We start from the raw sequence: 25,291 nt of genomic DNA, 5'->3' as shown, positions 1-25,291 counted from the left end.
CGACACGGAAGAAGAAGATGCTGACGGGGCAAACAGAGAACCTAGAATTCTTATCTCACCCGACCCGATAATTTCTCTTGGGTAGTGGGATCTGTAGTAGTTACGAACCCAAGCTCGAAAAGCAAGCTCGGGCCCGGGCCAACCCGACCCACCCTGCAGTGGTATTTCCGTAATAACCGAAAGGTAGACCAAAAGGTGGGAAAACCCGACAGCTGTCGGTCACCAAAAACGCAGGCCAACATCCTCGGCCTTTTCTTTTTTGCTTTTTCTGATCTCTGTCGACTCATTTGCTTTCTGATCGAGCTCTTCACAGTTGGCGGCAACATGGCGTTCGAGAAGATCAAGGTCGCGAATCCAATCGTCGAGATGGACGGTGAGATCTCAGCCCTTTCTCAGATCACAGATCCTTTCAATTTTTTTTTTAAAATCTCTAATAATTTTCTTTTCGGTCATGTCAATTGGAATTTCTTGCTACGTGATATTTTAAAAGCGACTCTTGAAAGATTAATTTCAGGAATACGTCCTTTTTTTTCTGTTCTTCTCCTCCTTTGTTGGATTGATGGAAGTTCACAAGCTTACATGAATAGTTTAAGACAGTGACAACTAGCGCACTGAAATTTCCGAACCAAAACCTTGTCAGTCCTTTTCACTGTAACCAAGATTATCTCTATAGCCCGTAGCCGCAGCCATCCACTCTTCGTGTCGTAAGTTAATGATGAGCAGTTTCGTTCATCAGATACGATCACATGGGTGGGAAGAACGACACTCTCTCGCCAAGAACCCTAGACATTTAATTGTGGAACAATTTTTCAAAATCGACCCATTTAGTTTTTTATTTTTCAAAATCGACCGTTTTTTCTTTTATTTATCAAAACCGACCGGATTTTGTGATTAGCAGATTAATCACTATCCTAAATAGTCGGGGTTGCCAACCCCGACTATTTAGGAGGGTGTTAAACCCTAATTAAGGCCTTTAATTAGGGTTTAACACCCTCCTAAATAGTCGGGGTTGGCAACCCCGACTATTTAGGATAGTGATTAATCTGCTAATCACAAAATCCGGTCGGTTTTGATAAATAAAAGAAAAAACGGTCGATTTTGAAAAATAAAAATCCGAATGAGTCTGTTTTGAAAAATTATTCTTAATTGTGAGGTTGTTATAGGTTATTATTCTAAGAAAAATCTGAAGAGATCTCTCTGTGCAACAAGTTTCAAGAGATTTTGCTTGTAGCAAGTTTCAAAAGTATAGGTGTGGGTACCGTTAGATGTAGCTTACTGAAGTCGACCCTGGCACTTTTTTGCCCATGCTATTCTAGGTATATGCTTGATGTTTTCCTTTTTATGTAAGTTAACTTTAATGTTGCAGTTAATATAGTTGGCATATGTAAGCCCTGACTGCTATCTGGTATGTTTCATTGGAAAAAAAGACTATTCTGCTTTTTGTTGTTACGTTTTCAGGAGATGAAATGACTCGGGTCTTTTGGAAATCAATTAAAGACAAGGTGAGACACGCTTCTCTTCCCCCTTTGCTTTCTGTGAGTTTGTTTTATTCCGTTTATCTGTTCTATTGTTTCGAGTGGTATAAATTTTAGGTGAGACTGCATGATACATTTTGCTGATTCTGCTTGTATGATGAACTTCGCAGCTTATTTTCCCCTTTCTGGATTTAGATATAAAGTACTTTGACCTAGGCCTTCCTCATCGTGATGCTACAGATGATAAGGTTACAGTAGAAAGTGCGGAGGCAACTCTTGAGTAAGCGTTAGCTTTTTCATGTCAGGAGTACCCATTTTTCATTTTCGCTTGCTCTCGTATGATACCTTTCAGCTTTTCTCCCTACTTTCCTTTTTCGTTTGCATTCTGGCATTTCACTTTCGCACTTGGATATCACGACTTAACAATGATTAGCTTGTTGTATATCCCACTCAATTTGTAAGAAGTGTATGGCTCCATGAACTTTTGGTGGCATTGCTACCGTACCGGCGACACTCTTGCTATCTATGATAGCATATTCTTTTGTGCTGTTATGTTCAATGAAAAAGGCTGTAAGCTGTTATGGATCTTTTACGATGTCATTTAAATCCTCTCTATTATAATATGCTCACAAACACACATAGTGGTAGGATCTTTAGTTGTCAATGGCCATACTTGAGTTGTTATAGTCTATAAAATTTTAACCTAGTTTCTTGTTCTATTTATGCTTCAGTAGGATTAAAATAACATGACTCTTGCAGATATAACGTGGCAATCAAATGTGCAACAATAACTCCAGGTAAATGACTGGTTTGAAGAAATACGCTCACATGTAACACTTTATGCCGCTGTTAATATTTTTTCCATTTCTATGGGTTGCAATTGGCTTTACATTCTATAACCGTTATTTTTATTCTATTAGATGAAGCTCGTGTCGAGGAGTTCAACCTGAAATCGATGTGGAGGAGCCCAAATGGTACTATCAGAAATATCTTAAATGGTAAGATAAATTATCCTGTAGGACCCTTCAATCCCCCATTTGTACCTACAATATCGCATCTTTTCTCCCTTAACCTCCTTTATATTCTGCAGGTACAGTGTTCAGAGAACCAATAATGTGCAAAAACATCCCTCGACTTGTTCCAGGTATCTGTAGAAAGTCATGATTTCCTACTCTGTATGATATTATTCTTGTATTCTGTAGAACAGTTTATCTGTCAGTTTGATGTTTGCAGGATGGACTAAGCCTATATGCATTGGAAGACATGCTTTTGGTGATCAGTACCGTGCAACTGATGCAGTTATTAGAGGGCCTGGGAAACTCAAACTAGTATTTGGTGAGATAAGCGTGCATTTGATTTACATAGCATTTGAGATTCTTGAAATTTCTTTCTGCTGTTTATCTTTTCTGTGCTAGGTAAAGTGTTGAAAATCTTCAGATGTGTCCTCATGTAATTTGAGCAATAATATATTTGGCAAGATAGTTTCTTAGATAATACTTCACAAGGCACTAAATGGTCAGGGATGCTTGGTGCTTATTGAGATACCTAGGCTAGATGCTTCTGTTTGTCGTTTTATTCACTCTTTTTGTCTGTGGACATGCATATCTGAGAAGAGAGCGGGGGACAAACTTTTGTGCTGTCCAGGCACAAAGTTACAACACTATTTTGGTTCCTTATCAGCACCCACTTGAAAGACTACGTAGATTGTTTACACTTACTTATAGGAGTTGCACAACTGACCTTATCTGAACTTTTTTTCTTAGGCGAAGTATTTGTCATTAGCTATTACTTTTAGTATACAAATTATCTCAGATTGAATGATACTTTGCACTTTAAAATAATCACTACTTAGGCTTTCTGATAATGTAACTACAATCAGTTCTGTTGCTCCTCTTATTTGTTTGAGCAATATCTATTCTTTCTTGTGCCTGCGTGAGTAGAGGGAAAAGAAGAGCAAGTCGAACTGCAGGTCTTCAGCTTTACAGGTGCTGGGGGAGTGGCCTTGTCTATGTATAATACTGACGAGGTATTTTTCTTTAGCCAAGTATTTTACTCACTTATTACATCATTCAAGCTGTCTTCCTCCATCTAATTTATTTTTATCTTGTTACCTACTACAGTCTATTCGTGCCTTTGCTGAGTCTTCAATGAACACTGCTTACCAAAAAAGGTGGCCGCTTTATCTGAGCACAAAAAATACAATCCTGAAAAAATATGATGGAAGGTATGTGTTATATCCTAGTTGTCTGCATCAGATGTCACATCTCTTCTTTAGTTCTTTGAGCCTAGTATATGTATCATAATTAAATATATACTAACCCTGCAGGTTTAAGGACATATTCCAGGAGGTTTATGAGGCAGGCTGGAAGTCAAAGTTTGAGACTGCTGGAATATGGTTAGCTATCAGCATTAACTTCTCGTGGTCTATATTCCAGTTACTTTAGTCTTTTTTATTTTAAATGTTCTCATGTTTCGCAGGTATGAACACCGGCTCATTGATGATATGGTTGCCTATGCACTTAAGAGTGAAGGAGGTTATGTGTGGGCCTGCAAGAACTATGATGGAGATGTACAGAGTGACTTCTTAGCTCAAGGTCTGTGCCCTGATTATTTGAGCACGTTCTTTATTTAAATTAGCGGAATTTGTAGAAAACTGTACATATATTTTAGTTTTCTGTGGCCCTGGAATTATTAATATGAGGAAATGTTTTAGTCTCAGGCAATTTCTTTATGTTTCTGCAGGTTTTGGATCTTTAGGCCTGATGACATCAGTACTGGTATGCTCATGCTCATATCTTTCTTGCTAAAGGTTTAGGTTGTTAGGTGGTGAATTTAGTTGTGACTACTTTACATCTGAATACTGAAGATTCTAAATCTAACTATTGAACAATGTAGTTTTGGGATTAGATGTGGATAATCTGGATAAGGTTTTGTATGATTTTGTTCTCTTTCTGTCAGTTATTAGATTAAAGTGGCTTCCTAGTTAATATTTCTGGCACTATTATTTACTTCAGATGATATTTTTGCCAATAGTATTATTATCTAACGTACACGCTTTGCAGATAGGACATTTGTTACTTCAGCAGAAACATTTCTTTAGGATGCTCAAACTGTAGAGGTTAACTTGAGCATTCATATATTAATTATTTCTTTCTATTAACACTGTACAGATTTTGGATCCAATGGGAATTAAGAACCATGATAATTTTATGCAAATGCATGCCTCAACCATAGAAAAAAGGCGATCTCAATCTTGAGGTGGCAAATGGATCTTGTATGATGAGTTTTGACCTCACTCAAGTTCCTATGCCTGAGCCTGAGCTTGACCCGTTCAATAACATGAATCCACCCAGCCTAATCTGTTTATCACTAGGGTGGTGAAGCTAGTAGCTTAATTTCTTTAAAAGGTGATCGTGGACCAGGTGTGACGTCTCACCAAATGAGCTAAACTGCAAGAAAGTGTCCTTTGCTACTAATATCTTGATACTGAACCAATTAACATGTGTGCGCCCCTGATTTCTCAAAAACTAGTCTCAGCTTTCAGCAAGGTAAAAGGCTAGAATTATTTACTCTAAAGGCAGATCTGTTCAATACCAATTATACCAACCTGACGCAATTGTCTACAAATTAAAGCACATGCTTACTGCATATAATTTGGTCAAGCTGTGTAATTGGAGCAAGCAGCTTGGACCTGAACCAACCCGTTTGATAAAAGAATAAGCCAGGGATTGACCAGATTTTACCTGAAACCTAGTTAAAGCCTTGACCCGAATGCTTTATTGTGGAGTCAGGTTCCAGTTGAGTTGAAATTGCCAACCTGATCTGAGTCTATTTTGTAAGTGTGAAGAAGTGTCTGCTGTAAGGTCCTTCTTATAAATAAAATTGAAGATCCAGATATTATTTTAAGAGTGGGTCGTCGAACCCTGTAAGTTCTTCCTCTTTTAAATTATTGCTTTAATTTATATGTATGTTTAGAATTGGTATCAGAGCCATGATTGGCTAATTTGCTTCTTACGATTTATTTGTGTTAACTTGTTTATAAGAATGTAAATTTGTTATAAGTTCTTTCCTTTCTTCTCTTATGAACTTAGTTGTTGCAGTCTATAGAACGTCACCAAAGTCGCGTAGTGTAAAACCCAAGTGTTGCTGAGATGGCGTTAAGTGGGTAGTGTAAACCGTTGACAGACGTGTAGACTTTTAACTAAGCTGATTTTTGAAGAAATGAAAGAAAAATAATAAATTTATATCCTTATAGCTAGTTTTACATAAATAAATCTGTAAGATTTTATGTCAGAATTAATTCCTTCGTCTTCTGCTTTAAGTAAGACCCTTAATAAGGGCAAAAGAGTTAAAAATGCTCAAAGTACAGAATATACTTCTGAAATAGAGGCTTTAAATAAATGGACAATTCCTGCTATCCCTAATAGAGATATTTATAAAATAGGTTTTCTGGATTATAAATCTTTGATAACTATTAAAACTTTAGAACGAACTACTACTGTAGATCGGGATGAGCAAACTTTACAGTTACTTAGTCCTGTTGATATTGAACCTTATATGGACAAATATAATTATATCCATATTGGCTTAATACAAGTCGCCTTTAGACCTTTAACTCTTCAAGGATTAAATGCATCCATACTAACTTGTTTAAGAGATGCTAGATGTTTAAACTGGACCCAGTCTTTAATGGGTATTATGGAAACTAGTCTTTGTAATGGACCAGTCTATTTTAATGTTTACCCAAACTTAAGTTTATCTTTAACAGACCCAAATATATTTGAGGCAGTAAGTTTAAACATAAAAACTCATGGTTATAACTTCATCTCAGGATCTGAGACTATAGCCATAATTTACAGAATTCATTATAAAACATTAACCTCTTTAGCTCCAAAAGCTAAAATTCATTCTAAACCAGGAAAAACAGTTTTGGTTGAAACTAATGTTTTATCATCAAATATTGCTGTTAATAGACAGATTAAATGGGATGAAATAAATTTTCCTGACAGTTGGGTTATACCTAACGCTGTTCAACCTCAACCTATTATTAATCAAGAAATTGATCAAATAACTCAGACGGTTGATGGAGAAGTAGAAATTGTTTTTAATCCTTCCCGAACTATCAGATTATCTGATGTTACCAGTACATCTAGAAGGTCAGTTTCACTTTCTAGATCAGGTTCTTATAGAACGAATGATGTTAAAGGCATTAATATCTCAGAGAATAATATTCCTCATGGATTATATAAAGATAATAAAGAAAAAGAGAGAAATTCTCCAACTAGCTCTGAAATGAGTTTTAGAATGCCTGGTTAAAATGAATATTAAAGAAAACCAAAGTATAAAAAACTTTCTTAATAAAGAATTTTATGAAGAAAAGCATAAAGAAATCAGACAATGGTTTTTTAAAAGCTTTTCAAAAACTGAACAGCTAGATTTTAAGGACAAGTATTATACAGACTTGCAAAAGAATAATAAATTAGAATATTTCATAACTTGGTTTCTAAAGTATTATATACAAAATCAAACAAACCAACTTAGAGTGATAGAAGAACATTATAAACAATGGAAATCTGCTACTGGTATGAATATAAGATCTATATATCCTCCAACAGATGCTTTAAAAATATCTGGGATTCATTCTAGTAATCTAGAAACAAATGCTTTTGTTAAACAAAGTGAATCAAATGATGCAACTCTTAAAGAGTTAAATAAAATAATTAAACAAAATAATTATACAAATCTACATCTTCAAATTGTAGGAAATCAATTAATAAGAATTGAAGATGACTTAGATAAATTAATAAATAAATTCAATGAAGTAATACCTTTCTTAAAAATTTTAGAAACAAATAAAATCCTTAACACTGAAAGTGGAAAGGCAAAAGTTATGATAAAACCTCCTATAGATATTTCAGGTTTTAAAAGAGGCGATGAAGTAACTTCTGATATAATAGAGTTATTAACTAAAAAATTTAATAGTTTCAAGCTAAATATGGTAGCTTCTACTTCATCTATTATTCAAACAGACTCATCAGAGGATGAAATTAATAGCCTTCCAGATAATATATCTGAAAATGAGCTAACTCAAGGCGAATTACTAACCTTAGAGAATCAATTTACATCAATTAATAAAATAAAAAATCCTTCAAAAAGAATTGAAAGATATTATTATAAAAGGCCTACTCCTCCTGATGTATTATTTGAAGAAAATGACACTTATATTCAAAGTGATTATAATGGCCGAAATATTTATGAGTGGAATATTGATGGAGCATCTGATTCTCTCATATATTCTACTATGCATAGAATGATGATGTATTCTACCGTATGTAGACAAAACGGTAATACCGATAGAATAATTGTATCTTATATTTCATGTGGTTTTACTGGTGTCCTTAAAGGATGGTGGGATAATTATTTATCCTCTAATGCTAGAGATGAAATTTTAAATGCAACTAAAATGATTAATGGTATTCCACAAGAAGATGCTATTTATACTCTAATGTTAGCAATCACTCATCATTTTACTGGATTATATCAAGATAATGGTGAAAGAATAAGAACTATTTTACAGAATTTTAGATGTCCCTCTTTAACCCATTTTAGATGGTATAAAGACACTTTTTTAAGCAGAGTCATGATGCTTGATAATGCTAATAGCGACCATTGGAAATCCAAATTTATAGACGGTTTGCCAACTTTATTTGCTGATAGAGTTAGAAATAAAATAAGAGATGAACAAGGTGGTTATATCCCTTATGCAAATTTAACTTATGGATATTTAACTAATGCATGTATTAAAGAAGGATTAGCTTTATGCAATGATTTAAAATTAAAAAATCAATTAAAGTCTCAAAGACTTACTAAAAGAAAAGAATTAGGAGAATTCTGTGAACAATTTGCTTTTGATCAACCTTATAGAGTTGATAAAACACCTATAAAAGATATTCAAAATAAAAAACATTCTTCTAAAAAGAAAAAGAAATTTTTTTTAAAGAAAAAAGTGAAAAAGAGAATAAACATAAAAAACCTTTTAAATCTAAAAAAGATAAAAAAGAAATTCACTGTTATAAATGTGGAAAACTAGGGCACTATGCAAGTAAATGTTATACAAAAAAGAAAATAGATGCCACAGAAGATGAGGGTCTTAAAAAGACTCTATATAAAATAATGATTAATAGTGAATCTGAAGAGGATGAATCATCTTACTCCGAGTCAGACTTTGAATCTGAAGAAGATACACGTTGTATTTGTACAGCTAATAGCTGCGAGAAAAATGTTGATTATTGGAAAGCAATAGTTAATATGAATGGTTTATCCATTAATATGATATCGTCAAATCATGATATAATAACTAAAATTATATCCGAAGATATATCTTCTGAAACAAAAAGAGAATTAATAGAATCTCTTTTAAAAACTAAAAAAAAAATTGAAAAACCAAACATTGAAAATGTTTATTCTATGTCTGAAGTTTTAAAAAGACAAAAGAGTCAGGCTTCAACTTCTAAATCTCTTTCTTTATCAAGTTTAAATAAAGAAATTCAAGATTTGAAAAAAGAAGTTAAAAATTTAAAACAAGAAAATAAATTTATTTTGAATAATTTTAAAGAGAATCAAAATTCTCTTATAATATCAGAAGAAACTCCTGATAAAGAAAATAATATTGAAAATTCAGAATTTTTACAAATTATAAAACAAGTTACTTCTCAAAAATGGTATATAAAAATTACTTTAGCAATAGCTGAACAGATTTTTATACCTGATCTTATAGCTTTAGTTGATAGTGGTGCAGATTTAAACTGTATCAATGAAGGAATTATACCTTCAAAATTTTTTGAAATAACTACTCAGACTCTAAGTAGTGCCAATGGTAATAAATTAGATGTTAAATATAAATTACCTACTGCACACATATGTGTCCAAGGAACTTTTATTCCTATCCCATGTGTTTTAGTTAAAAATTTATCCCAAGATGTTATTCTAGGAACTCCTTTTCTTCATAATATAATGCCTATTCTTAATGTAGACACTCAAGGCATTAAAGCTACTTATAAAAATAATGAAATTATGTTTGAATTTGTCTCTGATCCTCAAACTCGTATATTAAACGAAGTTAGAAAGGTTATTCTTAAAGAAAATCAAATTAATTTTCTTAAAGAAGAAGTTTTATTTGTTCAAATTGAAGAACAAATTAAAATGAAAAAAGAGTTAATAACTCAAATAGAAAACAAATTTAAGCTTACTATATGTAGTAATCTCCCGAATGCTTTTTGGGAAAGAAAGAAACATATTGTTTCTTTACCATATATTGAGGGTTTTAATGAAAAAGATATTCCTACTAAATCTAGACCTTGTCAAATGAATAAAGAATATCTAGATTTATGTAAAAATGAAATAAATTCTCTTATAGAGAAAAAATTAATAAGGAAATCATATTCTCCCTGGAGCTGTACAGCGTTTTATGTTAATAATGCTGCTGAACAAGAAAGAGGAGTACCTCGTCTTGTTATTAATTATAAACCTTTAAATACTATCCTAAAATAGATAAGATATCCTATTCCTAATAAAAGGGATTTATTAAATCGTATTAATAATGCAAAAATATTCTCTAAATTTGACTTAAAGTCAGGATATTGGCAAATCCAAATCGAAGAGAAAGATAGATATAAAACAGCTTTTGTTGTTCCATTCGGACATTATGAATGGAATGTTATGCCATTCGGGTTAAAAAATGCCCCTTCTGAATTTCAGAATATTATGAATGAAATTTTCATTCCTTACACAGATTTTATCTTATCATATATAGATGATATTTTAATATTTTCTCAAAGTTTTGATCAACACATTAAACATTTAGAAATATTTAGGAATTTAGCAATAAGAAATGGTTTAGCAGTATCTGCTCCTAAAATGAAATTATTCATAACCCAAGTAAGATTTTTAGGGCATAATATTCATAAGGGAACAATAATTCCAATTGATAGAAGTATTGAATTTGCTTCTAAATTTCCTGATGTTATTAGTGATACTAAACAATTACAAAGATTTTTAGGCTCGCTAAATTACATTGCAGATTATTATAAAAATTTGGCCCAAGACACTGCTATATTATATAGTAGATTAAAAAAGAACTCTAAACCATGGACAGATCAGCATACTGAAGCTGTTAAAAGAATAAAAACCAATGTTAAATGCCTACCTTGTACCCATTTAACAAACATTGATTGGTGTAAGATTGTAGAAACAGATGCTTCTAATTTAGGTTATGGAGGAATCCTTAAACAAATTGATCCAGCTTCTAATAAAGAACAATTAGTTAGGTTCACTTCGGGTAAATGGGACAAAGCCCAATTTAACTATTCAACCATTAAAAAAGAAATGCTTTCTATCATTAAGTGTCTATCTAAATTTAGAGATGACATTCTTAATCAAGAATTTCTTTTAAGAATTGATTGTAGCTCTGCTAAAAGCGTTATAAATTCTAAACATACATATAAATTAAAGCAATAATTTAAAAGAGGAAGAACTTACAGGGTTCGACGACCCACTCTTAAGATAATATCTGGATCTTTAATTTTATTTATAAGAAGGACCTTACAGCAGACACTTCTTCACACTTACAAACTCACACTTGAACTGAAAAAGAACTAGACTCAAAACAAGCACACTTAGAACATACTACACTTCTCAATATATAGATGAGAAAAGGTACATAGGAAGACAGCTGGCATTGCACTGACGAAGGATAGCTGGCAACGCACTGACAGAGCATCTTCATAAAAGTTGCTTTATAAAAGCATTTTACTTTTACTAAAGCTTCTTTAAGAAGTAGTGGAGTAAAGGAATCAAATGAGTGGCTCCCCGGGGCTCAACTCATAGGGATCTGTAGGTTTTACATGATTACAATTCTTTTTCTTTACCTTTCAGGTCAGATGTCGGATTCTGATTCAGAATTCCCATGGCAGCCTTCCAAATATCTTCTTCATCTTCTTCTTCTTGTGCGTCAGGCATAGTACTTTCTTCTCCACAAGAATTAACACTTTTACTGGACTGAGTATCCATAGTGTCGAAAGCTTCAAAAAATTGTCTTTTCATATGATCAAGACATTTTTGTTGTATTTCTGATTCAGACGCTTGCGGATATTTTCGCCTAATCATTTTAGCCAATTGCATCATAGGGTTGATTTTCTGAATTTCTTGAGACATGGAATTTTCAAGAACACTATGATTTCTCTTTATAATTTCTTCAATTAATGCAACTTTTTCTTCAATCACTATTCCATTCCACCATCTACAATAGTGGTTTCGTTTAAGAATAGGAAGATGAAGATCATCCCAATCAGATTCAAATGTCCATGTCCATATCCATGGAATTTCAGTTTCAGAGAAGAAATGTACGGCACATAAGCCTTCGACAATATTATTGTCTTTCATTTTGGAAATGATAGGGTGAGATTCTACCCAAGCTGAATATAATTTAGCTATAGGTTCAGGTAGGATGCTAAACTCAGCACCATAAACAGTCCACCAATTATAGAACCAAGAAGGAATACCCTTTTGAAGAGCTTCTGGGCAAAGTTTTATTAGCCAAGTATGTTTATTTTTGGGATTTTGGTATAAAAAGATATTATAAAAAGCTTCTTTGTAATCCCAATAGTTGAAGGAATAGACTTGGCTGGAATTTTGGGGTTTAACCAAGGGCAAATCTTGGTTTGGATTTAACGCCCATTTGCGAGGTAAAATGACCTCTTTAATTATACATTTGCTGAAGTTGGGGGGAATGGTTCTATTTTCAGAACCCCAGAAATGAGTTATTTCCATTCCTTTTTGTGTAATCAAAGTTCTCATCCATGATCTCGGTTTTAATGATAACGTGGGATAATAGTTATCATTTAAATACCTTGTTCGGATATGATCAATATCTTTCATGGAAGAGACATCTTCTGGTTCTAGATATAGAACGGTCTCTGACCCCCTTTTAGGTGTCCATTTTGCTACTATCACTCTAAGTTGGTTTGTTTGATTTTGTATATAATACTTTAGAAACCAAGTTATGAAATATTCTAATTTATTATTCTTTTGCAAGTCTGTATAATACTTGTCCTTAAAATCTAGCTGTTCAGTTTTTGAAAAGCTTTTAAAAAACCATTGTCTGATTTCTTTATGCTTTTCTTCATAAAATTCTTTATTAAGAAAGTTTTTTAGTGTCTGCTGTAAGGTCCTTCTTATAAATAAAATTGAAGATCCAGATATTATCTTAAGAGTGGGTCGTCGAACCCTATAAGTTCTTCCTCTTTTAAATTATTGCTTTAATTTATATGTATGTTTAGAATTGGTATCAGAGCCATGATTGGCTAATTTGCTTCTTACGATTTATTTGTGTTAACTTGTTTATAAGAATGTAAATTTGTTATAAGTTCTTTCCTTTCTTCTCTTATGAACTTAGTTGTTGCAGTCTATGGAACGTCACCAAAGTCGCGTAGTGTAAAACCCAAGTGTTGCCGAGATGGCGTTAAGTGGGTAGTGTAAACCGTTGACAGACGTGTAGACTTTTAACTAAGCTGATTTTTGAAGAAATGAAAGAAAAATAATAAATTTATATCCTTATAGCTAGTTTTACATAAATAAATCTGTAAGATTTTATGTCAGAATTAATTCCTTCGTCTTCTGCTTTAAGTAAGACCCTTAATAAGGGCAAAAGAGTTAAAAATGCTCAAAGTACAGAATATACTTCTGAAATAGAGGCTTTAAATAAATGGACAATTCCTGCTATCCCTAATAGAGATATTTATAAAATAGGTTTTCTGGATTATAAATCTTTGATAACTATTAAAACTTTAGAACGAACTACTACTGTAGATCGGGATGAGCAAACTTTACAGTTACTTAGTCCTGTTGATATTGAACCTTATATGGACAAATATAATTATATCCATATTGGCTTAATACAAGTCGCCTTTAGACCTTTAACTCTTCAAGGATTAAATGCATCCATACTAACTTGTTTAAGAGATGCTAGATGTTTAAACTGGACCCAGTCTTTAATGGGTATTATGGAAACTAGTCTTTGTAATGGACCAGTCTATTTTAATGTTTACCCAAACTTAAGTTTATCTTTAACAGACCCAAATATATTTGAGGCAGTAAGTTTAAACATAAAAACTCATGGTTATAACTTCATCTCAGGATCTGAGACTATAGCCATAATTTACAGAATTCATTATAAAACATTAACCTCTTTAGCTCCAAAAGCTAAAATTCATTCTAAACCAGGAAAAACAGTTTTGGTTGAAACTAATGTTTTATCATCAAATATTGCTGTTAATAGACAGATTAAATGGGATGAAATAAATTTTCCTGACAGTTGGGTTATACCTAACGCTGTTCAACCTCAACCTATTATTAATCAAGAAATTGATCAAATAACTCAGACGGTTGATGGAGAAGTAGAAATTGTTTTTAACCCCTCTCGAACGATTAGATTATCTGATGTTACTAGTACCTCTAGAAGGTCAGTTTCAAGATCAGGTTCTTATAGAACAAATGATATTAGAGGCCTTAATATTTCAGAGAATAATATTCCTCATGGATTATATAAACATAAAAAAGAAAAAGAGAGAAATTATCCAACTAGCTCTGAAATGAGTTTTAGAATGCCTGGTTAAAATGAATATTAAAGAAAACCAAAGTATAAAAAAACTTTCTTAATAAAGAATTTTATGAAGAAAAGCATAAAGAAATCAGACAATGGTTTTTTAAAAGCTTTTCAAAAACTGAACAGCTAGATTTTAAGGACAAGTATTATACAGACTTGCAAAAGAATAATAAATTAGAATATTTCATAACTTGGTTTCTAAAGTATTATATACAAAATCAAACAAACCAACTTAGAGTGATAGTAGCAAAATGGACACCTAAAAGGGGGTCAGAGACCGTTCTATATCTAGAACCAGAAGATGTCTCTTCCATGAAAGATATTGATCATATCCGAACAAGGTATTTAAATGATAACTATTATCCCACGTTATCATTAAAACCGAGATCATGGATGAGAACTTTGATTACACAAAAAGGAATGGAAATAACTCATTTCTGGGGTTCTGAAAATAGAACCATTCCCCCCAACTTCAGCAAATGTATAATTAAAGAGGTCATTTTACCTCGCAAATGGGCGTTAAATCCAAACCAAGATTTGCCCTTGGTTAAACCCCAAAATTCCAGCCAAGTCTATTCCTTCAACTATTGGGATTACAAAGAAGCTTTTTATAATATCTTTTTATACCAAAATCCCAAAAATAAACATACTTGGCTAATAAAACTTTGCCCAGAAGCTCTTCAAAAGGGTATTCCTTCTTGGTTCTATAATTGGTGGACTGTTTATGGTGCTGAGTTTAGCATCCTACCTGAACCTATAGCTAAATTATATTCAGCTTGGGTAGAATCTCACCCTATCATTTCCAAAATGGAAGACAATAATATTGTCGAAGGCTTATGTGCCGTACATTTCTTCTCTGAAACTGAAATTCCATGGATATGGACATGGACATTTGAATCTGATTGGGATGATCTTCATCTTCCTATTCTTAAACGAAACCACTATTGTAGATGGTGGAATGGAATAGTGATTGAAGAAAAAGTTGCATTAATTGAAGAAATTATAAAGAGAAATCATAGTGTTCTTGAAAATTCCATGTCTCAAGAAATTCAGAAAATCAACCCTATGATTCAATTGGCTAAAATGATTAGGCGAAAATATCCGCAAGCGTCTGAATCAGAAATACAACAAAAATGTCTTGATCATATGAAAAGATAATTTTTTGAAGCTTTCGACACTATGGATACTCAGTCCAGTAAAAGTGTTAATTCTTGTGGAGAAGAAAGTACTATGCCTGACGCACAAGAAGAAGAAGATGAAGAAGATATTTGGAAGGCTGCCATGGGAATTCTGAATCAGAATCCGACATCTGACCTGAAAGGTAAAGAAAAAGAATTGTAATCATGTAAAACCTACAGATCCCTATGAGTTGAGCCCCGGGGAGCCACTCATTTGATTCCTTTACTCCACTACTTCTTAAAGAAGCTTTAGTAAAAGTAAAATGCTTTTATAAAGCAACTTTTATGAAGATGCTCTGTCAGTGCGTTGCCAGCTATCCTTCGTCAGTGCAATGCCAGCTGTCTTCCTATGTACCTTTTCTCATCTATATATTGAGAAGTGTAGTATGTTCTAAGTGTGCTTGTTTTGAGTCTAGTTCTTTTTCAGTTCAAGTGTGAGTTTGTAAGTGTGAAGAAGTGTCTGCTGTAAGGTCCTTCTTATAAATAAAATTGAAGATCCAGATATTATCTTAAGAGTGGGTCGTCGAACCCTATAAGTTCTTCCTCTTTTAAATTATTGCTTTAATTTATATGTATGTTTAGAATTGGTATCAGAGCCATGATTGGCTAATTTGCTTCTTACGATTTATTTGTGTCAACTTGTTTATAAGAATGTAAATTTGTTATAAGTTCTTTCCTTTCTTCTCTTATGAACTTAGTTGTTGCAGTCTATGGAACGTCACCAAAGTCGCGTAGTGTAAAACCCAAGTGTTGCCGAGATGGCGTTAAGTGGGTAGTGTAAACCGTTGACAGACGTGTAGACTTTTAACTAAGCTGATTTTTGAAGAAATGAAAGAAAAATAATAAATTTATATCCTTATAGCTAGTTTTACATAAATAAATCTGTAAGATTTTATGTCAGAATTAATTCCTTCGTCTTCTGCTTTAAGTAAGACCCTTAATAAGGGCAAAAGAGTTAAAAATGCTCAAAGTACAGAATATACTTCTGAAATAGAGGCTTTAAATAAATGGACAATTCCTGCTATCCCTAATAGAGATATTTATAAAATAGGTTTTCTGGATTATAAATCCTTGATAACTATTAAAACTTTAGAACGAACTACTACTGTAGATCGGGATGAGCAAACTTTACAGTTACTTAGTCCTGTTGATATTGAACCTTATATGGACAAATATAATTATATCCATATTGGCTTAATACAAGTCGCCTTTAGACCTTTAACTCTTCAAGGATTATGATGGAGCATCTGATTCTCTCATATATTCTACTATGCATAGAATGATGATGTATTCTACCGTATGTAGACAAAACGGTAATACCGATAGAATAATTGCATCTTATATTTCATGTGGTTTTACTGGTGTCCTTAATGGATGGTGGGATAATTATTTATCCTCTAATGCTAGAGATGAAATTTTAAATGCAACTAAAATTGTTAATGGTATTCCACAAGAAGATGCTATTTATACACAAATTGATCCAGCTTCTAATAAAGAACAATTAGTTAGGTTCACTTCGGGTAAATGGGACAAAGCCCAATTTAACTATTCAACCATTAAAAAAGAAATGCTTTCTATCATTAAGTGTCTATCTAAATTTAGAGATGACATTCTTAATCAAGAATTTCTTTTAAGAATTGATTGTAGCTCTGCTAAAAGCGTTATAGAAAAAGATGTTAAAAATCTTATTTCTAAACAAATCTTTGCCAGATGGCAAGCTGAACTCGCTGTGTATGAGTTTAAAATTGAATATATTAAAGGTAGTAATAACTACTTACCCGATTTTCTTACTCGTGAATTTTTACAGGGTACCCATGAAGCGGAATAATCCCTTGCTTTGCACTTCATGTTTACTTTTGTACACCATTATGGGGTATGCGGCTATTGTTTTCCCCCCGATTTAGGAATCAAGTAGGGCAACTGTCTTTTCTTCCTATCAGATTACTAGTGACAGGTTACTTGATGTATTTTCCAAGAAACTCTGTATCATGGTTGTACATAAATTCTTTTGAATGAAGAGTCTAGAAATGTAAATTGCAGAGTGCATTTGCACTTAAATTTAAATAGATTATTGGTTAGCAATAAACTAAAACTTGAAGAATAAGGTGCGCTTTTTGTTGCACTGTTCCTTGATGTTGGGAACTTGCATCTCATGTCAGGTGTGCCCTGATGGAAAAACAATTGAAGCGGAAGCTGCGCATGGAACAGTCACCAGGCATTATCGGGTCCACCAGAAAGGAGGTGAAACCAGTACAAATAGCATTGCGTCAATTTTCGCTTGGTCACGTGGCCTTGCACATAGGTAAAGAGGTCTTATTTATCATTGTGTATCTCCTTTGGGTATCTGTTTGCTAATATGAAAAGGGTGCTAATATTGTTTGATAAGTGGAAGTTGTTTACACTTCAAAGGTTGATGCACTGCTATTTGTATGCCATATATAATATTTCATATTACTGGAGAGAAATATTACACTTACAGTAATAATACCTGAACAGGGCAAAGCTAGATGGCAATGCCAGACTACTCGACTTCACCCAGAAACTGGAAGCTGCGTGTGTTGGAACTGTAGAATCCGGGAAGATGACCAAGGATCTTGCTCTTCTAATTCACGGATCCAAGTATTTAAAATTCTATTACCGGAAAGTTCAATTTTCACAAATTATTTTTACTCGATAAAGTGATGGCGGTGAAACTTTCAATGCCAGGGCCACCCGTGATCAGTATCTGAACACTGAGGAGTTCATTGATGCAGTTGCAGAAGAGATGAGAGCAAGGCTTACAAGTCAATCGAAGTTGTAACCTCACTCTCATAAAATAGGCTTCATCAAGGTTTTTCAGCACATTTTTGTGGTGTTTTAGCTCTTTATTCCCTATTATAAGTGCTTCTTGAGCAATCCAATCTCATGTCGAGTTTATCTTATTTTGCTTTTTTGTTAATTGCAGCTCTCAATGAGTTTGAATTAGAGGATAGAGGACTGCTGAAGAATTGTCCGATGTTGTTTCCCATTTGCTTTCTCAAGGAGCTGAAGTACCAGTTGCTTGATACCGATAAATATGTGTAGCTGTTCTAAGAGCTTATGATATTTAGGTTGGTTTTCAACTTCAAAAATATGCCTTTATAATTGAACAACTGCCAGTTTGGCACGTGCATTCTACGGGAGTAAAAAAAATGTTTTTTAAATAAATAATTTGTATTTTGAAAATAGATGGGGCCATGAGGCTGTTCTTGGCAACTGTGAAAAGCCTCCCGTTTCATCCTAAGCATCTCTCTCTTCAATTGTTCTTAATATTTAGTTGTGTAGTGTAAATCACATAGATTATAAATATGTTATAATGATTAATGATAGTATATTCTAACAAACAAAACAACGATACATGTTATTATTTATAGATTTTGATGCGGAAAGTGATTTAACAATTAAATTATCATAATATTGTCAAGAAAAAATTAAAATGAAAATAAAATGGAAATTACAAATTTGAATGGTAGAAAATGTGGTGAGAAAGGCTCTGTTTGGCAAAACTAGCTGAAAGCTGCGAGATTATAGCTGAAAGCTGTGAAATTGTAGTTGAAAGCTGATAGCTGATAGCTATATAGCTAGCTGATTGACTAGAGCTGTTTGACAAAAATAGCTGTACAACTAGCTTAAATTTATTAAATGACTAAAAAGGACATGCAATATTATTTATATAAAATTAGAATTATTAGGGGCAAAAACGAAAGAAAAAAGATTGGCAGCTCCTTCCCAAAAACAAACGTTACTTGAGGTAGTTTTTCAAAAGCTACTTGCAAAAGACACAATCTTCAAAATAATCTCCTCCTAATTTTTTGTCACCAAACAGCTCTACTAGCTTATTGATCAAGTCAATAAGACACAATCTCTTAGATAAGACATAATATCTTGTTGCCAAACAGTGCCAAAGTACGTAGTCAGATTTGATGGAGGCAAAGAATCTTTTTCGTACCTATCCCAATAAAAATATGCACAAGGTAATAACTATCTCCTAGAATCAATATTGTCATTGTATGTAGAAAAAGACATTTCCTTAGAAGTTTCACTAAATTTGATTTGATAATGATAACTTATTCTCTCTCTTCAAATATGAATTAGAACGTTTAGTTATATTTTAATTCAAGTTATTTTTTGCTACTCTTTTTAATCGCTTAAGCTTTGCACATGGACCACAGTAGTATATCTTTGCTTCTTGCTTTTAAAATGAAATTGGACAATTTTTAAAAAACACCCATTTTCAAATTTATATAGCAAAATCGACTTTTTTGAAAAAAATCAGCAAAACCGATCCTTTTCAGATGAGAAGGGTCGGTTTTGCTGCGGAAAAGTTTTTCGAACTGCACGAGACTAGCAGTCCCGTGCATTTCAAAACTATCTACTGAGTGCAGTTCGAAAAGAAAACGAAATGCACGGGACTACTAGTCCTGTGCAGTTCGAAAAACACTTCCTCGGCAAAACCAACCATTTTCATCTGAAAAGGGTCGGTTTTGCTAAAATTTTTTTCCAAAAATGATCGATTTTGCTATATAAATTTAAAAAATAGGTGTTTTCAAATAATTGTCCAATGAAATTCAATGTTACATTGTCTTGAAGCAACAAATAAAGATGATGATGATGAAATGGGCACTAATAATATAACATAAGCTAACTTTAACTTATAGTAACGTTGCTTGGTAGTCAACTTGTTTATGTATATTTTAAGGTCTAGACTAATAGAGCATTAGTGGTACAGCGTACGTGAGCTACTTGTGTGCTCAGAAGATATGAATGCATATGTAAACAACACAAGTATAGTAACCAATTAATCTGTATTGGAACAATCAATTATGTTGGGTTCAGGAGATCACAATGCATATATGTATTTGTTCTCTCATGAAAATAAATTTCCAATTGATTAATAAAGTTCTTTTAATTATTCTTGTGCCGTCTCATTTATTATATGAGTGCTGTTACGGGGACCCAAAATATGGGACCAAGGGAGGGGACAAGTGAGGTGTCCCATTTCTATTGCATAATGAGTTGGCATGAGTTGGCATGGCCAACTCATTATGCAATAGGGAGAGGACACCTCACCTGTCCCCTCCCTTGGTCCCATATTTTGGGTCCTTAAATCATTTTCCTTATTATATATATACTGCAGCCATTATTCGGTTGCTTGATCTCATTTATTATATTCCACAATCACTATTCTATTATCTGATCTTATTTATCTTAGGATGTGTTTAACAACTACAAAAAGAGATTAGATTAGAATTAGTTTTTCTTTAATTAGGTCAAAGTCAGTCCAAATAAAGGTTAGTCCAAAAGAGAATTAGTTTAAGGGGTAAAATTTGAACTAAAGAAAACTAGTCTAACTTTTGCTAAACTTAAAATTAGCTTTTTTGGGCCAATGTTGTATCCACTAACTTTAGCTTTTGATTTTTCTTATTAAAAGTAGGGTTATTTGCATTTTGGTACTTGAAAGATTACCCCACTTCTAACTTTTATACTCTAAAGTTTTTTCCAATGCATACCCTAAATTTATACATTTTATGACTTTGATACCTAAATTTCACTCCTTTCTAAATTTTTATACTCCCAAATATTGGATATCGAAGTAAAAAATGCATGTGTAAAGTTTGAGATATCAAAATTAGATATTGTGTGAGCTTGTGGCTATCAAAGCATTAGAAAAAAAACTTTGCACATTTAGAGAAAGGAATATAAATGTAGGGATATTAAAGTATCTAAAAATTTTGGGGACGTCGAAAGTTTTAAACAAACTTGTAAGTTTTAGGAAACCAAAATGCAAATATTGTTTTCATGTTAAACAAGCACTTATCCAATAAATACTCTAGTTCAACTGAATCTATTTTGTTATTTTAGTAAGACTTTAGAGTAACGTTTGGGAAAAGGTTAAGGGAGAAGGGTTAAGAGAAAGGACTAAATTAGTCAACCCTTCACGAGAGGTTAAAAGTAATTTAATTCCGTTTGGGTTTTATAGTTACGATGGAGGGTTAATGTTTTTATGTTTGGAAAATAAAGAAGGATTAAGAAGAATAACTGCCGTAAATATCCTAAACTAGATTATTTTTTAAAGTTGTCAGAGAGAGAGAGAGAGAAAGAGCTCTTATTCCTTCTCTTTAGACGGATTTGTTAACCCCTCTAAATAAGGGTTTTAACCAACTTTAACCCTTATAAGGTGTTTGTTAACCCTTTGACAAAATAACCTATTTGGATGGTTAAACAGAGGTTAAACTCATTTAACTCTTGCCTTAACCCTTTCCAAACGAGGCTGGTTTTAAGTTAAGATTGTATTTCACAGTATCTTTAATTCGCTGATTTTTATTTTAGATAATTGAACCTAATTGTATTTAAAAAGGGAAAAATATGTCAATGCCCCAAAAAAAAAAGGCTCTTATGGCCCAGACCCTTAAAGTTTTTCCCATGTGTTTTAACCCTAAAAGACCTAAGAAATTGTGATCTAGCTCTTTTCACTTTCTTGCAAAAATTAACTCCAAAAAGTTCCAAAAATACCCCTTCCCCTTTTCTTCTTCTTCTTCTTCTTCTTCTCTGTGTCTTTCCCCTTCTCCTCTCCTCTAACTGCTCCTTTCTCCTCTTCTTCTCTCCTCCTCCTCTCCCCTAACCCTACCTTCCCCCAAAAACTATACTCCTTAACCCTTCCCCTAAAAACCGACGCTGTCTCTCTCTCCCCTCTCTCTTCCCTCGCTAAGACTCCTGTAAGCTCAAGAGAACCCAAAATAATCCTAGATTTGAACTCAACCCTCTACAAAATCTCTCAAAAGTTTGTTCTAAAAAGTGGAAAATGACCGAAAACCAATTTGGAGAAGAGTGAAGGATACAACACCTACTTCAAAGTTGTTCATCGTCAGCGTTCCTTGAATCCGACGACAAAGATGTCTCAAGAATTTGATCACTTGAGATGTCTTGACTTCTCTGAGCGGACGGTGGGCTATTTGGCCCAATGATGTCCATGCCCTAAGCTTCAAATGGCCAAGAGGCGACTGTCAGATGTAATTCTTCTGGATGTTAATGTAGAAAGTCAGTATGGATTTGACACGCATGACATCGTTTAGCATATGCTACTGCATCTGCTATCATTGTCGGCCAATAGTAGCCTAGACGACGAAGTCGGTCTTAAAATTTAGGACATAGTTGATGAGCTTCACATGCACCGTCATGGGCTTAACACTTTTCGAGCTTCACTTAGTGATAAGCATCAGAGCAAAATACCATCGGAAGATCGGCGGTACAAAGTTTGTGTAGCAGAATCATAGAAGAATCATGGAGCTCTTCTTTGAATCAAGGCCGCTTGCTTTAGATTATCAGGTAGTATCACGTGTAAGATGTAATCAATGATTGGGTACTACAAATCATTACCCTTGAAGTGAATTGGCATGACATGTACTTCGTTGGCTTCAAGAGTATACTCCGGGGAGCATAATTGACGGCTAGCCATCGTGACACGCCTAGTGGATTTAGGTGCCAAGGCGAGTGTGGCTGCAAGGGATACCAAAGCTTCCGCATAGGTATTCTTGAGGCGAGCTACATAGATAATGTAGAAGCCTTGGAAGGACTGGGTGAGCTTTGTTTCCGCTCTGGGTAGTGTATGAGGTCATTGTGATAGACCTCATATTCTCCTTTGATCCGATTCACAATCAGCTTTGAATCGTCGTGGGCTTCAAGATATCTGACGCCCATGTCTTGAGCAAGTTGTAGGCCAATTACAAGAGCATTATACTCGGCTATGTTGTTGGAGCATGGCTCGGTCAATGAGTAGGCCCGAGTGAGGACATGTCCATAGGGGTCAATCAGTACTACCCCCACTGCTGTAATAATTACTCCCTTGTGGTTGTGTCGTGATGCACATTTAAAATAGAGCTGCCATATTTGATGGTTTGGGATGGCATTTGACTCGAAAACTTCATCCGGGATGTCTTCATAGAGCTTGGAAGACTCCAGAATAGGGTGTTCTGTCAGAAAATCAGCTATTGCTTGACCTTTAACTGCTTCCTGCGACATAAATATCATGTTATATTGTGATACCAGTATCGCCCAATTTCCTAACCTAAAATTTAGTGACCCAGGTTTTGTCATGAGTATCCGTAGAGGATTGAATCTTCAAATGATGTGAATGGATTGGTCGGTGAGGTAGTATCGCATCTTCTGAATTGCGAAGACCAATGCTAAATATTCCTTCTTGACTGGGTTGTACCAATGCTCAACACTAATCATAGTTCGACTGAGGTAGTAAATGGCTTACTCATGGCCAATGTCATTAATCTGAGTGAGAAGTGCTCTGAGGAAATGGTCTATTGCCCTGATGTAGAGCAGAAATGATTTACTCGATACCAGTGTGGCTAAAACCAACGACTTCATGAGATAACTCTTGATCTCTTTGAAAGCTTCTTAGCAAGTGTTATCCTAGACAAACGAAAACTTTATGAGTCTTTGAAATGACTGACAATTCCTAGACAAATTGGTTATAAACCTTCGGATATAGGCTAATCATCCTTATAGACGTTTGAGCTCTTTGGCATCTTTTAGATTGCTTTCACTTTTTTAGGGTCTACGTGTATTCCTACGGATGTTACAATAAACCTAAGGAATTTGCTTGATGATACCCTGATGAAAGATTTGGTTGGATTCATCTTGAGTTAATGTTTCCACATAATCTCGAGCACCGTCCTTAGATCACCAATGTGATCCTGTTTGTGATGACTTTTGATCGCGAGGTCGTCGACGTAGCACTCCACTATCTTACTCAAATCTTCACAAAAGATCATGTTCATAGCTTGTTGATAAGTAGCTCTAGCCTTCTTCAGACTGAAAGTCATTACTGTATAACAGACTACTCCTAAGGGTGTTATGAAGGTTGCACATTTTTTATCATCTGGATGTATTTTGATTTGATTGTATCCAGAGAAACTATCCATGAAAGACATCATCTCAAACCCGCACGTGTTGTCAACTATAACATCCGTGATAGAGAGACGAAACTCATCTTTTAGGCAAGCGAGGTTGAGATCATAGAAATTGATGCAGATTCGAATCTTATCACTCTTCTTCATCACCACCACAATATTGGCTAACCAATCGGGGTGTTGTTCTTCACGAATAAATCTACATTCAATGAGTTTGTGGATTTCCTTCTTAATTTGTTCCATTAATTTAGGATGGAAGCATCATTATTGTTGCTGGATCGACTTAATGCTAGGGTTGATGCTAAGACAATGCACAGCTACGTTAGGGTCTAGACCCAGTATGTCTTCACAGCTCTAGGCAAAGACATCAACGTATTCTTGAAGGAGGAATATGAGTTCCTCCTTTTCAATGAATGATAGACTTTCACTGATGAAGATGGGCATAGGGTTAGTTTCATCGCCTATGTTGATTTAAACCAGTTTATCTTTGGTGGGTGGTTCTCTAACTTTGAAATATGACTCCCATTGCTTCTCAAGTTGCTTTGCCCATAAATCATCTTTAGGATCTCTGGACACTTTAGATTCATCGAGATCCATGGTTAGGTTGTATGAGACCATGTTGGTCGTGAATTCATTACACAAGACTCCAAGGCTGATACAGAATCCCAGTTGGACATTTCTAAAAAACTGCTTAGGAAGTCATCAAATTCTGGTCCTACTTGTGGCTTGGGTTCAGGAGAGATATAACTAAATTCTCATATGGTTCGATTGTAATAATTAAAAACTTCACCTTTTAGTGCAAAGGAGATCAAAGGGACCCGTAGTCCTCTATTAAAAATTAACCCTTGTTTTGCAGTGAGACTGTATCCTATTTTTACCATAATCTGCTAAAATTATTGACTGTAACGGGAGAATTCTAGCGCTATCTTAGCTTCTTCATGTGAGTTCTGTAAGTGAGATTGTGACTCAACTTTTTTGAAGATGATTGGATTCAAAGTGCTCCATTTGGGCAGAACCATGAAAGCAGCATCCTCCGAG

General features: G+C 34.0%; 2 protein-coding genes across 3 annotated transcripts; one reads left to right on the top strand and one right to left on the bottom strand.

Annotated features, from left to right (window-relative positions):
- Positions 222 to 18,316, top strand: LOC109828859 (cytosolic isocitrate dehydrogenase [NADP]-like). 2 transcript variants are annotated; one of them, XM_020395831.1, is made up of 16 exons: positions 222 to 373; positions 1,459 to 1,502; positions 1,646 to 1,755; positions 2,235 to 2,272; positions 2,396 to 2,473; positions 2,566 to 2,619; positions 2,709 to 2,810; positions 3,416 to 3,501; positions 3,596 to 3,699; positions 3,802 to 3,870; positions 3,954 to 4,069; positions 4,218 to 4,252; positions 17,474 to 17,616; positions 17,811 to 17,933; positions 18,021 to 18,144; positions 18,259 to 18,316. In XM_020395831.1, exons 1-15 carry the CDS (start codon positions 325 to 327, stop codon positions 18,112 to 18,114), a joined length of 1,245 nt encoding a protein of 414 aa, XP_020251420.1. In that variant the 5' UTR covers positions 222 to 324; the 3' UTR covers positions 18,115 to 18,144; positions 18,259 to 18,316. The 2 variants fall into 2 exon arrangements, with proteins under 2 accessions (XP_020251420.1, XP_020251419.1); XM_020395830.1 differs by having other exon boundaries at positions 1,459 to 1,535.
- LOC109838801 lies at positions 22,875 to 24,871 on the bottom strand. The gene is made up of 2 exons (XM_020407228.1): positions 24,731 to 24,871; positions 22,875 to 23,342 (listed from the first exon to the last, which is right to left on the bottom strand). Exons 1-2 carry the CDS (start codon positions 24,869 to 24,871, stop codon positions 22,875 to 22,877), a joined length of 609 nt encoding a protein of 202 aa, XP_020262817.1.

This window comes from Asparagus officinalis, chromosome 1 (assembly GCF_001876935.1).
Source record: "Asparagus officinalis chromosome 1, Aspof.V1, whole genome shotgun sequence".
NCBI lineage: Eukaryota > Viridiplantae > Streptophyta > Magnoliopsida > Asparagales > Asparagaceae > Asparagus > Asparagus officinalis.
This window is presented reverse-complemented; position numbering and strand designations above follow the sequence as displayed.